Below are 16,596 nucleotides of genomic sequence, written 5' to 3' on the forward strand. Positions count from 1 at the left end.
GTCTCTAGGCGCTCTGAACTTCTCTGAATGAAAGGTAAATGTAAAATAATAGGGTATTGTACGATGTGTCCCCCCAGGACAGGTTTGATTATTTTTCTTGTTTTGATTTATTTATTTATTTAGTAGTCGGCAATTGTTTTTTTTATCATTTTAGTATAGCCAATTATTTTTAGGCTCAGCCCACCGCTACCACCCCCGAACTGACTCGGGAGTGGCGAAGACGAACACACACTGTCCACTGAAGCGTGTGCCTCCAGCCGACAGCTTCTTTTCACTCTGCAAATTCACCATGCAGCCACCTCAGATCTACAGCGTTGGAGGACAATGCAGCTCTGGCCAGCTTACAGGCAAGCCCCCAGGTGCCCGGCCAGACTACAGGGGTCGCTGGTGCGCGGTGAGCCGAGGACACCCTTCAGACGGGTGGAATTCCCGTGAAGCGCAGACAGCTCAAAACCACAGCTGGGAACAGAGGGTAATCAGCTTGGACAGGAGCTAAATGAGTGTACGATCTTTATTGTAAAGTAAAGACAACATGGCTGTGTGTCTGTGAAATCCAAGATAAGACACATTTAAAGCTGTCTCCACTGACCTCTATTTTTTACACTCAACAACATACATCTAAAATTAAAAAGGTTTGTTGACTTTCCAAATATATCTACTTAACAGCACTGATGCAGGAAGCTGCAATGTAGTAACTGATGAAACCTGCGATAGAATGAATGATGGGCTACTTTGTGCAACAGCCAAATACTTGGAGTAATGTGTTATCTGAAAAGATAAAATAAAAAAAACAAATGTGTGCTAAACAAACATTGCAGGTCACACAATACCTGCATTGTGAAAGAGATAAGTGAGATGCAGGCCTTGTATTGCATACAGCATTATTGCATCTGCATCACAAAATAAGTACTTTCTCAGTCAATGTTTAACTTGATAATCTGGAGAGGAGTAAATAATTAGGATTTCCCCTCCTATGGGAAAGAATGACCCTCTGTTTCCACCCTTACCCGATTCTCTGCTGGGTGGGCGGTCATGCCGAAGGAAGAATCTCACTTCAGTTCTCTGGTTCCCCCAGTGCTGGAGAACGTCAATCATTCGCTCATTATCTGCTATGGCTCGCTCTGCAGAGATGGAAAAAAAAATAAAATAATAATAATAACAATAATAAAAATAAGCAATCAAACAAACAAACAGGTATAAAACAAAACAGAAGCTGCTTTGCAACATGTGAATGAGTTATTCATGTAACATGCCCTAAAGGTCTGAAGGGTTCAAATCTATAATTAATAAAACATTTAAGAATAATTGCCTGCGTTACTCTGATCAACCATACTCAACTTTGAGAAAGCGTGCCATTAAAAGACAACGGACAGGGCAATGTGCTTAATTCATACCCAACTACTCTTCACAAAAAATCTTTGAACTTTCACAAAGCAGATAGAATCTCTACTTGTGGTCTCATGTGGTATAGGGCAGTCCTGATCTCAGATAAGGAATTATTATTGCAAAATCAACCTCACTTTCAATGACCTTACCAAATTTAGTTTATTAAATCTGTATTTGACACCATGTTCTACTAAGTTACAGCTTTCTTTAAAGGATCTGGGAGTTAGTCACCAACAATAAAATGGAAGATAAATTACATATTAGCTTTATTCTGTCTATTGTAAAAAAAAAAAAAAAAAAAAACAGCTTTCAATACAACTCTCTGGGTTAAAAAGTAAGTTTAATTCAGAATCTACTGTAATACAGAGACTCATGAAGTTGCAACTGAACACATAATAAATCTATCAGTGGTGCCTGCAGTAAAATGCTGAAACAAATTAGCCTGATGTAGCAAACAAAATAGGATGGCCCTAATTAGACCTTCAAGGAAAAAATGTTGGCCTGCCAGCATCAGCTTTGATCAACTTTAGACTTCTTGTTTATTTATGCTGGGATAAAAACAGCAGTGCAATTGGAACCAGGGAGACAGATCTGATAACACACAGGGTTTCATTCCACCAGTGTCAATTCAGATCCTGAAACAATCAAGCATTTATAAAACTTCATGCTGCAGCTGAGCATGCACTCCCAAAAAACAAGACCTGCTCATTGGCATTATGAAGCTCAGCCATATTTCTAAATATTCAAAAGCTTGTCATGCCACTTCCAATGCCAAAATAATTATTTATCTCATTTCTTAGTAGGATTTACAGTGTATGCATCCCCTAGGATTCTTACTTTTCATATAGCCTCCATTCAACCTAACTGGCTACTTTGACTCCTCTAAGCCTAGGTTTCAATCCCAGCTCAGCCACAGACTTGACAAAGTGCCTAATTTCAACACACTCTGTAATTTAAAACCAGGCAAAACAGGACCCACATTTTAGTTAGATGTTGCATTGCAGTTTGGCCACCTAGGGTGAAAAGGAAAAAAAAGCACTGTATGGGCTTCAAATGAAGTTCAAGACAGGGAGGATTGTTACCTGAACCGCGCCACATTTCTGCCAGGTGGCATTCGGTTTCTCCGGGTTCCTTGCACAGCTCCACCACGTCATGGCAGGTGGTCTCAGGAGTAATGGGCACCTCTGTAAAATGCTGATCATTGTTACTGAGGTACACAGTCAAAAACATCTGTAAAACAAAGAGAGCAAAGCAATCATTATTGTTAATAAAAAGCACCAAAAAAGCTTTTTATACAGAATGCTAGTCTTGCAGTCTCTTTCTCACCCAGGTTTTTTTTTTTTTTTTCAATACTCTCTAGTTATAATCTTTGTGCATCAAACTGAACTGCAACATCACAGCCCATCAAGATCACCACTTTGTTGGGACACTGTGGCGGAGTGTCCTGCCCCTATTATTATTTGTATTATCTTTTGCAGCGCGGATAAAAGACGCGGCGCTTTTATCCGCGCCGCAAAAAATAATACAAATAATAATAGGGGCGGGACACTCCGCCACACACCCACATGACATACTGGGCAATTCAATCAAGGAAAATCAAGTTGACTTCTGATGATTTATGCAGAGCCAATTTAAGACATAGCATATGCACTATCTATTCCAATCTAAGGTTTTAAGAGCCTCCAACTGGGAAAAGATGTCTTGACCGTTTTCTCTGGAGTTGGAGACCAGCTGGTGCAGGTTTGGCTCTAATGCAGACTGGCAGTGCAATCCACACGCTATAAATGAGATCCTTCACATCTAATCAAGTGATCAGTCAGCAGCTTCAGTCAAAACCAACTTTTGGCTGCTGATGAATCGCCTTGGAGTAATTCGACCTCCTCTTTAAGGTTCTAGAGCAATATAGTTCCTCTAGTTAATTGCCCCTTCCATTATTCTTTTTTCTATACTGGTCTCCTGAGCCGCTATCTGAGACTGCATATTTCATTTCTTTTCAACGTGGTTATTTAGGAAGCCCTTTAATACAGCAATTTAACCCCTTCCCCTTAGGAAATTAAAGAACCACCCAGCCCAGAATGTTTTTTTGTTTCTTGAACATTTTAGGAATAACTGATTTAAACATACATCATTTGTAATTTAAATATATTTAAAATGCTTTCTGAACATAGTTGAACTTTAATATATATACAAAAACTATTTTAGTTTCAACACTGCTCTGAAAATTCAATTCATGCACTTCTTCTGAATAGGTTTTGAATTCACCAGATTCTGTCAGTGGGAGCTTGTTTAAAGCCACTCCATGAGTAGAGATAAGTGAGACTGACTGCCATTGCTGATCATCTCCCATGGCAACACTAACGCCTGGCTGCATCGTGCCGATACTTTGTGCTTGAGAAAACCTACTCAGCTGATCTTACAACAGTTGACCAACATCTAATCAAGTCTTGAAGAGACCTACTGCACAGTAAAGTCACACTAAAGCCTTAAGTAAAATGTATAGCTGGGACTGTATTTGCAAGGGAAATGATGCCCTGAATCTCAGTCCCACTGGGAAAACAGATGTGCCTGTGTGTGGCAGGCAGTCAATCTGCTGCCCAGCCACTGTAGAAAAATGGGACCTCAAAGATACCTTTAAAGTGTGCCTAAAAACAGAAACATGTTAAAGGTTCTGTAGGAATTTTTCATAACTGCATGAATGTATTTCAAGCTGACCATACAGTCCCATTAATCCAAAAGCTGGATAACTAAGACTAATAGCCATGTTCAATACTGAACGTGCTGCACATTGACTGTTGCTCTGAAACATGTTTTAACAACATGCAACCCAAGTAAAGATTAATCCTCCAAGAGGCAAGATTTTTTTTCTGACCTTTTGACTTTTAGAAACTCAAAACTGCACTTCTTTCCAATCTCCCCTTGGATTTGACAGATGTGCCTAATTTCCTTAGTACAGTAACTAAGCCCCAGGACAGGAGTGTTTCATGAACGAGTTAATACAAGGCGGATGTGTATTTGTACCTCAATGGATATAAAAGTGAATCACAGACTCACTTATACAATATACAGTTCCGTATTAAAGTTGATTAGTTGGTAGTATGTATTGAGCAAGAGGAGTTTCCATGACACTGAAAATACAAAGTCAGCATCTCAAACATGAGCAGTTGAAACAGTGGTGGTGCCAGTAATTGACTAGACGTTTTAGGCTCCCCTCACAGGGATGCTTAATTTATTATTGATTGAAAAAACAGACTGGCTTGACCACTATTCTGTAAGGCTTTAAGGTTCTGGTCTGAAAGAAAATGTCACAACCATGCAATGTGTTGTCTTGTTAGGCCTGCTCAATGACTTGCTGGAACCAGATTTTATACAATTTCATGACCAATCCTCTACGGTCCAGCTGCTTCTATCGCCCCACCCTTATTCCCAAAGAAATCCTCCCAGCTCTTTGAAAGAGGGTGATTATATGAGCATGCCCTGGTTCTCCATGGCTCTCTGTCCTGGTTTTGGGTTCATTTTTATGCTACTCTGCAAATCTAAAAATCACCACATTTGACTAAAGCATTTCCTTCCTCTCAGTAACCACTGTCACCAATGTTCATTAGAGGTCAGGACACAGATAAAAGGGCTAAATCCTATTCGTCCAAAAAATAAAATTCTTGGCAAATTTGTAGTCATATTCCTTATAGTCAGATATACATTTTATGAAGGAGCTAGTGCAACTCAGTGCAAAGAGTTTTCACAAACAGAAATGAGTGGGTAAGGGTACAACCCTCCTCCCTTGATACAGATGCAACATGCCACTGATGTGCTTAAGGTCATTAGCCTCAGGCTTGTGTAATACAAGTCATGCTCAAGCCATATGTCCCATCTGTAATTAAGGATTCCAGCACAACATCAGGTTTGATTTGTCCTTAGATACCCAGGGTTGCTGGCGTGCCTCACTGAATGGATTGTGGGTTTCCCTTTCTCTCCCTCTCTACCCTTCACACAGTCAGGCACCATGTGTGATGGGGATGCGAGACTGAAATGTATTCCCACGAATGAGGAACTTCCAGTAAGTGCAGATCATAAGCTTACTTTGATTAGGTCTCTGCTCTTTTAATATGGCTTTTGCTGCTACTAATTGGATAGGTAATGATAACTGTGAATCCAATCACACTTGTCTTAAAAAAGAATGGTGGTACCAGGCTATTGCAGACACCACAGTACTGTCTCTGTGTTTAATAATAACAGCAGTAAGGGTTTCTGATGAATTTCTTCAATTCAGTAGTTTCAAGGTAGGAGGGAGTTCATTAAATATTACAGAATAAAAAAGTTATTTCAAAATCAAAAATAAGATTCTGAAAAGCTCATCAAGGAGACAAAAAAGTCAGTGAGATTATACATATATAATCAGGACTTGAATTTCATTTTTGTGTGCTGTAGCCAATGGGGGGGGATTCCAAAATTTTAGGGGGGAATGGCAAAAGGAAAGGCACTTTTGCATATAAAAAACTATATATATATATTTTACTGCATCATCATTCACACTGGTGTTTGATATAAATTAAGCTGTTTTCAGGAGACCTAACAGCTGTTCATCACTGTGAGACAGAGCACTCTCCATTGCTTTTGCCATTGCCTGATGAAGTTTTTGCTGCAGCAGAAGAAAAAGGTGCTTTTCTTTTTAACCAGCGCTCCATTTCTTGCTTTTAACTCTACACTCAGCCCTAGTTTCGCCTGTTTTTCACTGTTTTCATTTATGTATGTTTAACAACTGGATAGTTTGTACTGCACGCATGTAACATATCAAATGAAAGGCCACATAATTTCCTTTCATATTATGTAAGAGGATCAGGCATACTATATTTGGTAGGGATGAGAATATATGTTTAAAAAAAAAAAAAAAGTTTTTCCAAAATAATCATGTTTGGTAACTGCTATATATATATATATATATATATATATAGTAATCATCGATGGCTCAAAAAAAAAAAAAAAAAAAACAAAAAAAAAAACACACTGCACCATTGAACCTCAATATGATATTAAATTGGGGGGTGGGAGGTGTGGGGGAACTGAGCTTCTAAGCTTTCCAACGATACCGCCCCTTTCTGTCTAGCTGCTACGGAGCAATAGGCTCAAAACGAAACCTAGGCTGTCAACTCTGTCACATGATGAGAGGCTTAATTTCAGACGATCGTAGTTCCGGCTAGGAGTACTGCATACACACACGTCTTTGGAAAGCCCCGAGTCTGTACTTTGAAACGAGCCATGTAGGTGGCTTTTACGATGCCCAAGTAATATGTGCGTAACCTTCGGTGCCCTGGCGCCCCAAAATGAACAGGCTCAGTTTTAAGAGTTAAAGCGAAAATCAGTGGCTCAGAATGTGGCTCATAGTGCTTTTGTCACTGACACCCACTTCCTCATAGATTGTTGTAGAGTTTCAGGCATTCTAAAATTTATGTGAAAAACACAGTAGCTTGGTGTCTTAAAATATCTCTGCGGGATTTTCCCGCACTGAAAGTTGCAGATATGCGGGAGCAACTTGCTATTGTGGTCTGTTCACTCATGGCAAAAAATTGGCCTGTTACAATACTAAGGTAAAAGGGGATTCCAAAAACTACAGCCAGTCACACCACTTGAATACTGTAAAAACATAAAGTGCCATACAACTGTACTGTACCTATCACATTTCAGAAGAAAGCTATTTTCTTTTCTTTCTAATAATCAAAATCTTCAGCATCCTTGGTCCAGTGGCGTAGCTAGAGGGTGGTTTTAGGCGTTTGGTCCCCCACCCCCACCCCAAAAAACAATTAATTATTCAACAACGTGGTATAGAGAAAGAAATGTCAGCCACCTGCGACACTGTAAACCCCTGTCCCAACCAATGTAAGCTCTGACCCCTGAGCTATTTGATTCGCTGCCCGCCTAAGCACACTATGGCCTCAGCTAATACTAGCACTACAGGAAAAGGAAAAAATAACTCATATCAGGAATTTTTCATTTGTCCTACTGCCTTTAAGCCAGTGGTTTTGAACCTTTTCATCTCAAGTACCAGTGTTTCAAGAAGGGACCACCAGGGGTACCAGTAACTATGTGCAATCTAAAGCCCGGTTTGCACGGGACTAAAGATCACCACATAAACAGGTTTCGGATTTTTTTTTACCAACCTGCATGCTGAGAAAAACAGAGTAACCCCCAGTGTAAACCAGTGCCCATACTACATTTTAAGCACTATCACAACAGACACAGCTGGCCCGTAAAGCTAAAAGTAATTTATAGTGTTTGTATCATAGTAGTCTTTAATTTTAATTTAGTTAATGTTTTGTTGCTACAATAACACATGTACTGTGGGACTAAAGACTGCTGCACTTCAGAAAAAGTTAGGTGTTAAACCCATACAATACCTACAGAGATGTACTCTCTGTTCAGGAACAGGTGTCCTGCTCTACCAAGTTTACACTCCACCCCAACACACTTCCAGCAAACTGCAGGAAAACCTGAAAAGTAGGGTGGGGATACTGTACTGTACAGGGAGCACCAAGTGTTGGTAACAATTCCTGAGAAGGACCCGCCTAGTTAGAGATCAGCTGCTTGTGGTTTCATTGTTTACAGAATCAGAACACAAATCGCTGGTAACCATAGCTGCAACAGGAAGCTGTAAATGTATACAATCGCTGAATACACCTACTCTCAGGGGAGTGCCCAGCCTTTCACACCACTGTATAATACAATAGCTCCATATGGAACAACCAAAACCTGACTATCCAGACATGACCTGGCCTCATGCGACTTACTGAAACCAGAACGACTTTGCTAATTGGAAAGGGCATGGTTTGCTGTGGCCCTTGTTTCAATAAATAATGGACTGGGTGGAACTGTGGTGCTTAATGTCATTGCTCTTGATGTGGCCTTCACCTCTGGGACATCAGAAAAAATTTAAAACTAAAAAATGTATAGCAATAAATAATAAATTGCATATATATATATATATATATATATATATATATATATATATATATATATATATATAGCTTCTACAAGTAGTGTAGGACTCTTGCACTTGGCTCACATTTATCTTCAGTGGAGCAGATACAGTACTATCTGCACGTGTGCTTTTTCTGGGCCAGGCACCCCATGGCTCTTAAGATCAGACAAATTTATAATAGAGCAGTGACAGCATGGCTCATGAGACATTGATGGAAAAGAAGACTTCAAATGGATACCCACAAGCCAGTCTAAATGGATTGTTCACATTTTGACAAAAAAATAAATAGAAATTAAACAAAGGATTCCAAGAAAATTCTACATTTAATTCACAGCACGGTCTCCAAAAAAATGTAAATACTACCACACAACTGTTAGAATAAAAATGTGTTATTTAAAACATTTGTCTACTCTGGTTTCTTAAGTTTTACCCCAAAATATATCATTCACACGTGTTGCAGAAAAATTGGGGTCATCCCTGTACATAAAATAGGTGTTGTTCCAACAGCACTGCTCAAAAAGAAGCTTATTTTAATTCCACCCTTGCTAGTACTGGAAACGGGACTCGGGCGGTCTACCCTACATGGGACACAATCAAAATTACAAAGGCAAAGAGGGTTTGAGCTGTTTATAAGCTTAAGATTCACTATCTGAAGCTGTAATTGCACTTCAAATCTAGCATAATCCTTTGAGAGAACAGGTCTTAGAAATGTGGGCTCTGGAAGATGTACAGTATTTAACCCTTTACAGTTTTACCTAAAATAAACATTGCCCAGTCCTACAGAGATCCATTCAATCAAGGGAAAGGGCAAATGGGACTGGTGCAGGAAGACTGGGTCACAAGGGATTTATATAGCAAGAGATCAAATCAGTTTAAGCACCAGCAGTAGTCTTAAATTTCACCAGTACTACTCTGCACGTCTTTATTAATAGTCAATAGAGCAAAACAAATTAGTTGTTCATTCCTCTGTTTGGAAATTTGCCAGCAGATGGAAAACTGCTTACGTTTTGTTCTTTTTGTCTGGTGGAACATTGCTGTATTTGCAAAGCAAAGTGAACACACAAACAGAACCAATGGTGTGCTGCTTGGCTATACAGCAAGCTACTGTAGGTAGGTAAGCAAGGTAACCTGATTGAAAGAACATGTTAAATTACAGAACAAAAGGTATACCTAAAGGGTCATCCAGTTTTAGTTACTAGTTACTTTCACAGGTTACTTACAGAAACACCAACTGCCGAGTACCAACTATAACCCAAATGTTTCTTCAAATATACAATTTGAATGCAATTGACTGGCATATGCAGCATGCACAATGTGAAACAAACATAAAAAACCCACATTTTTACACAATATAGCCCAGTGTCAACGCCACTAATAGGTTTTTTAAAGCCTAAAATGATAAATCAACTAAATCAAGGACATTTTCTTGAATTGGAACTCAATAGGGTTAGTGCTTTGCCAAAATGAACTAAATATACTGAGGCACTTTGGTAAATTCTGCATTTTAGAAGTTAAAATATTATATTTGTACATCACATTGTTTAAACCAGTAATTTGCAAAAACAGTTCCATAAAATGTATTATGGAAACCTGAAGCTTCTGGTAGGGTTTTGTTGTTGTTAAAAGTATTACAATACACCAGATCTCCTAACAATTTGTGTGAAAAACAAGTGTTTTTCATAATAAAAAAATAAATAAAAAGCCAGATTAAAACCTGACAAATTCAGAACCACTACAAGATAATGGCCCTCATTATGTCAATCAAGACATTACATGCTGTTTGTTTTTATTTTCTAATATGCAGTTCTGCATTTGCCAATTGGGAACAAATGAGCTTTTATTGCCTTATAAGGATTGGTGAATGTGATCCAAAGAAATAATACAGAAATGCCCTTGTTGTAATGTGTAATTATTGTACCAGGGAGTGCAAAAGCCAGGTTACATAACAGATGTCTGTGCATTGTCAAATCTGTCTCCAGACAGAAGGAAAGTAATTGTAATAAGAGACAGAACCTAATGATGATACCTTTGACGGTGCTTGTAGATAAGAAATCCTAATTACTGTAAATAGTCAGGATTTGTGACAGGCTGTTAAACAGGAATATATATATATATATATATATATATATATATATATATATATATATATATATATATATATATATATATATATATATATATATATATATATATATATATATATATATATATATATATATATAGCAGCAGTGTGGAGTAGTGGTTAGGGCTCTGGACTCTTGACCGGAGGGTCGTGGGTTCAATCCCTGGTAGGGGACACTGCTGCTGTACCCTTGAGCAAGGTACTTTACCTAGATTGCTCCAGTAAAAACCCAACTGTATAAATGGGTAATTGTATGTAAAAATAATGTGATATCTTGTAACAATTGTAAGTCGCCCTGGATAAGGGCGTCTGCTAAGAAATAAATAATAATAATATATATATTTTATATACCAGGAGCATCACTTTTGGCACATAAGCAATACTTGCTTAATTATTTCAGTGTTTTCCACTGACTGTGTGCAAGGCACCATATACAGCAGTGTGGAGTAGTGGTTGGGGCTCTGGACTCTTGACCGGAGGTTCGTGGGTTCAAACCCAGGTGGGGGGGACACTGCTGCTGTACCCTTGAGCAAGGTACTTTACCTAGATTGCTCCAGTAAAAAAACCCAACTGTATAAATGGGTAATTGTATGTAAAATATAACATGTAAAAAATAATGTAATTGTATGTAAAGGTAATGTGATATCTTGTAACAACTGTAAGTCACCCTGGATAAGGGTGTCTGCTAAGAAATAAAATAATAATAATACAGTAGTTTGTTCCTTCAAATCAGCCAGTTGCATTTTTGTTTTCAACTTTGAAACAATAGAATGGCCATGTCTGTCTGCCTCCTTAGACTAGTAGAAAGGTGACCTCATTCCTTGACCAAGCTCAAATTGTGTATCAATAAGATATGACAACTCCAATATAGAACAGACAGTTACTGTGTGGCATAATGTACAGGCTACTACCAAATGCACCAGACAGTTACTTGAGATATAAAACCAGTTTCCAAAATAGAAAAATTTATCAGGGCTTTTAGATCAGAAATAATGGACAATATATGTTTCAGACAAGCAGTTTATTTCATAGAGACTGCAGCTTGCTGAGTTTCCAACAAGACATGACTGGCTAACCAACATCCTCCAGTTTCAAAAGGGTCACTCAGCTGGTAGAAAAGTAATCCAATCCCTGAAAACAATACTACCAAAGAAATCTACCACACAATAACAAACAAAACATTAATGAGAACTACAGTGGTGTTTTTGTTACATAACCTGCTTCTAGAAAAAATAGCTTCTAGTTTACTTTGCTACCATTGCAGAAAATAAACACAACGTAAAAAAGGTCCGTATTCTTGCCATTACTTTCTACGGCTGCAGTTTATTGTAGTAATACTGTTAAATGTTTTTGTAAGGAGACTAACAACAACGATGCGATTGCACAGACAAGCAAAATGCTTCTCATTGTCCTTGGGACCGCATACAGTACTGCATTTATGAGATGCGTTTATAGTTTATACAACCGACATCCATCTGCTGAATATTGATCAGTGTCCACAACCGCTATGCCCTAACACTGTTCTCAAACCAGACATAAATTAGGTGTACAAGGGAAACCAAGGTCAGATAGATTAAGTCATCCACGTTACTCTGAATAACCCCGAATCATTAGCAGGGCTATAATGTAATAATGTCGTAGAATTGAATTATTTAGCAATACTAACTTACTTTATAAATAATATAATTTATAAGGCAAGGCTGAAGGACACAGATTTACTGTCTAGACCACACACTATACTCAAGGTAGAAATGATTAATGTCATGTATGGATCTGTTCAATGGACCATGGAAAACCGTGAAATGTGCCCTTTAATTCATTTACTCTAAATACCGCAAAATGTTACATTTATCATACTGACTGTTGTTTATAAACGTATGTGATATTAAATTATTTTTGACGACCAAAGATACATCTCAGTCAAACAACGTACTAAGACACCATGATTTAGTTATTTTTGTATCTGTAGAGTTATGGACATTTTATTGTTGATGAAAAATAATCTTTAGACCTTCATGCACGAATATTTACTACAGGTACTTTTAAAAACAATGAATTTAGATTTTTGTTTAAACAATCAAATAACATGATATGGACATTATGCAACATTCACTACCTCTGTAATACGGTTCATGTAGTACTGGAAACAAACTGTCACTGTAACTTATTATTATTATTATTATTCATTTCTTAGCAGACGCCCTTATCCAGGGCGACTTACAACTGTTACAAGATATCACATTATACATTATTTTACATTATACAGATATCACATTATTTTTACATACAATTACCCATTTATACAGTTGGGTTTTTACTGGAGCAATCTAGGTAAAGTACCTTGCTCAAGGGTACAACAGCAGTGTCCCCCACTGGGGATTGAACCCACAACCCTCCGGTCAAGAGTCCAGAGCCCTAACCACTACTCCACACTACTTCTGATAATAATAATAATAATAATAATAATAATAATAATAATAATAATAATAATAATAATACAGCAAACTAAGAAACTGTTATATAGGGGAATATACTGTATGTACATACAATTTTACACATTTTACACAAACGCATAATGATTACAATCAAGTAAATGTAGTTTTACATTTGGCATGATTTATTATATTTAACATCAAAACTTACCGGCATCATTTTAGCTCCGTAACGTATTTAAACTTAATTCCTCTTCAGTTGAATACGATATATTTAAAATGCTTTCATTTTTAATTACAATTTTGTACAATGTTAAACTTTTTTTATCCCTCGGTTTTGTTTTTTATATTTCTTTTCAGTCCTTTTCCTTCTGTAAAAAACCCTTTTTTTTGTTGTTGTTCTTGGGTAGAAACCTGTTGCAGTGGTTCGGCGAGGCCTGCTCCTTTTCCTCCTCTTTAATCCAAAAGAAAGTTTTCTGTCTCGTGTTTTCTTTTTTGAAAATAAACTACTTGTATGCGACACGCACCGCCTTTCCTATGGACGGGTTATAGTATATAAATGAGGTTTGTCTTCCATGTCCACAATGATGTACGGCAATTAAACGTTTGGGTTGTTTTATTTAAAAAAATAAAGAAATAAACAAACAAGTAGATTGTGTCTGTGAAAGCTCAAAAGAAACTGCTTCGGTTCTCCTCCTGCCTGGATCTACAATGGCCAGTCTGCCAGCTGTGACATCATGGAAGGAAACTCTTCCCACTGGAATACACTTTAGCTCCTCCCCGGCCCCAAAACTCCGCTTTACTCGATGTCTTTAGTCTGTGGAGACACAAAAGAGTCCTGGTGAAACAGGTTGAGAAAGGATTTGTATGCTCGGGTCACGCCCTGACTTAGAAAGACAAGCACACTATAATCTCCTTTAATTTAAATTACAGTGTTTGTTTTCTTTATATGTTTGTTTATATAACAATGTGTAAGAATAGGCGTATTTAATAGTGGCGTACTTAAATATTTTTTGTCTCTTTTGACAGTTTGGCAAGGTCATTTCAGTTTTGTTTACTGCAATAGTTCACGTCACAAACATAGCCCCTGTTAATTATATATATATATAAAAAATAAATAAACAGATTGTCAATCAGGACGTGAAAAAGACATGAATGACTCACTTCCTGATCCGCATCATATATAGAACACCATGTCGTAAATGTCTTATGAGAAAAGTGTACTGTATGATTATGATTCCTTGATATGCCTAGCCAACCAGAAGTCGTGCACAAGTAGGACTCATCCCAATGACCTAGATTGCGATATTACCAAGACCATACTGGTATAGTAACTGTGTGACAGACATAGGTCACAGAGATGCATACAAAACACCATGTAAATGAGGATGCAAATGAATTAGTGCTGCACAACTAAACAGTTTCCATATCAACCATCTGTACAAACCATTAGTCACTTAAACACAGGAAATGTGGAAATGTTTAGACAACATTTTTACTGTATTCTGTATGCTAAGCCTGGAATGAGATCATACTATTGGCTAGCTGTCAACATCTGTCACCACCAAAAAAACTGGTTATTCAGCAATGTGGGTGTCAGTGGTATATAGTATGAAACATACTTCTGATTCTAACACAGGACTGATTAAGTGCTGGTCTAGCAGTTTTCTTGGTTAGCAGTTGTTTGTAAACTGACAACAAACACTTAATGAGATTTCTTTTTTTATGAGGTGTTTTTTTGTTATTGATTGAGCACCCTTGGGAAATTCAAAGTGAAGCAATGTTATTAATTTATTAATTCACTAAATTAAACTTAATTCCTCTTCAGTTGAATACGATATATTTAAAATGCTTTAATTTCTAATTACAATTTTGTAATTCGCTACCAATCCCAGCAAGTAAATATAGGCAGGGTGGACAGACAGACCAAGCAGAAAGTAGAGAGGATACTAACCTTAGGCAAAGGCAGGCACTCAGTCTTCCACTGGTATTATACAGGAAATTAATGTGAAGTGGTGTAAAAGCAAAGGACCTGGAATGTGTTGCAAGGTGAAGACAACTACTGCAGATTGTGAAACCAAAACAGTGTCAATCACTTACAGTATGCCGAAGACTGAATGTAGACATCGTTAAGGTCAATGTTGCACTATAAATGTGCTTATAGGACGTGATATAACTGTTCTTTACACTTTCAGCTTTCAGCAAAGGGAGTTTCAGCTGCAAAGCACACAAGCTCTCTCCCTGCTGCAACCCTACCTCCTGATGCAGCATGTGATCAGCAAGTTCCCCTGTAGCTCAAGGAAGGGTTTTTGTTATACTGAAAACACTGTACTGGGAAGACAGCTGATGTTGTCAGCATGTAACGGTAAAGGACAGTAACAACCTGGGCTAGTTTCACAAAGCAGTTCAAGGTAGCAGTCTGCTAAATCCAATTAATTTCCATAAAAAAAAGAAAATCACATTTACTCTAGTAGACTTCTAATAACCATTATAGTTTTATCTTAAAATATTATTTTTTGAAACAGATAAAATGGATACCTTGCTACATAGCAGCCTGCTAAGTGGTGTCCTGAGAAGTATTAAATGTACACAAATAACTAATTTCCCAGATGCCTGAGAAAAGAGGTGCCTCCGACAATACCAGATAATACCAGTGACGTTATTAGTGTTGCCAATTTCAGGGGCTGAACAATACTGAATGCGTTTCGCATGAAGTGTGTGGGTTTTTTTCTATACAGAATTTTGAGATAAGCATAGAAAATAGCACAACTGTGTTCCAGGTCAGCTTGACTACATGCATGTACAGTAAATCAGTACCATGAGAGGGGGTAGACAATGTAATTATGAGGTGGGGTAATAATTCAGGTGGTTTCAATTGTGTAATATGGGTGTGGGTGGGTGTTAAGAGCCTCAATCTACACCCCTGATATGCAAGTATTATGCATATTTTAATTCTAATACCGAGGTAGTTTCAGCCGCAACTTAACAGCCAGACTCTTACTCTTAATTTCATTTTTATAAGAGCTTGTTACATAGCAATCCCTATTCCGTGGACTCATAGGATCACTTCCTGAGCACTGGCTGTGGTGATTCCTCACTGATGTGAAATATCCTAAAGAACAAACGGTGCTGTTCCAAAGGACATTAGAAGAAAAGGTCAAGTAAAATAATGCTAAAAGAAGACGACAGTTTTGTCTGAACAGTTGAACTGAGCATGCATTTTGAAAGGGATATGACTCATCCACCTAAAGCAGGGGCTGTTTGAGGTCACCATGGAAACAGATTGAATCCATCAGGTGCCAAGTGGAAACACAAAGCAACTTGGCACTTTGAAGAGCAGTTTTGTTTGGAGCATCAATTCTCCAGGTCATTAGAAACGGAACCTGGGATGAATGCCAGGAGTCTCTATTCAAGACAGTCTTGGTAGTAATGTTTTTTTTTTCAAGGTCGGTGTCTGATCAAAATAAGCCTAATGGAAAGTTTAAACTGTTGTCTAATCTTTGGCCATGTGGTACATAATTGTGAGGTCTATCATCAGGGGAGTCATTTGACAATGGGCTTTTCAACTCATAACCCCAGCTCACATTTTTCGGTATTTTTTCACGTTTACATACTTCAGTATATGTTTTGACCTCTGATTTATTGGCCCAGTGCAGGCCACATCTTAAGAACCGTCATCTGAATTA

At 37.8% G+C, this 16,596-nt stretch overlaps 1 protein-coding gene across 4 annotated transcripts in view; it reads right to left on the minus strand.

Annotated features, from left to right (window-relative positions):
- Positions 1–13,740, minus strand: part of tp53bp2a (tumor protein p53 binding protein, 2a) — a 34,910-nt gene extending 21,170 nt beyond the window's left edge. For 2 of the 4 annotated variants that reach the window (XM_034018665.3, XM_034018662.3), the window contains exons 1-3: positions 13,122–13,740; positions 2,469–2,616; positions 1,008–1,121 (exon numbers count right to left, since the gene is read on the minus strand). In XM_034018665.3, the coding sequence (XP_033874556.2) occupies positions 1,008–1,121; positions 2,469–2,616; positions 13,122–13,130 (271 nt within the window). In that variant the 5' untranslated portion in view covers positions 13,131–13,740. The remainder of the gene's footprint in view (positions 1–1,007; positions 1,122–2,468; positions 2,617–13,121) is intronic. The other 2 variants (XM_034018664.3, XM_034018663.3) reach the window with 1 other exon arrangement.
- Positions 13,741–16,596: the final 2,856 nt, after the last annotated feature.

The sequence above is a fragment of the Acipenser ruthenus genome, chromosome 6 (genome assembly GCF_902713425.1).
Source record: "Acipenser ruthenus chromosome 6, fAciRut3.2 maternal haplotype, whole genome shotgun sequence".
In the NCBI taxonomy this organism is placed as follows: Eukaryota; Metazoa; Chordata; class Actinopteri; order Acipenseriformes; family Acipenseridae; genus Acipenser; species Acipenser ruthenus.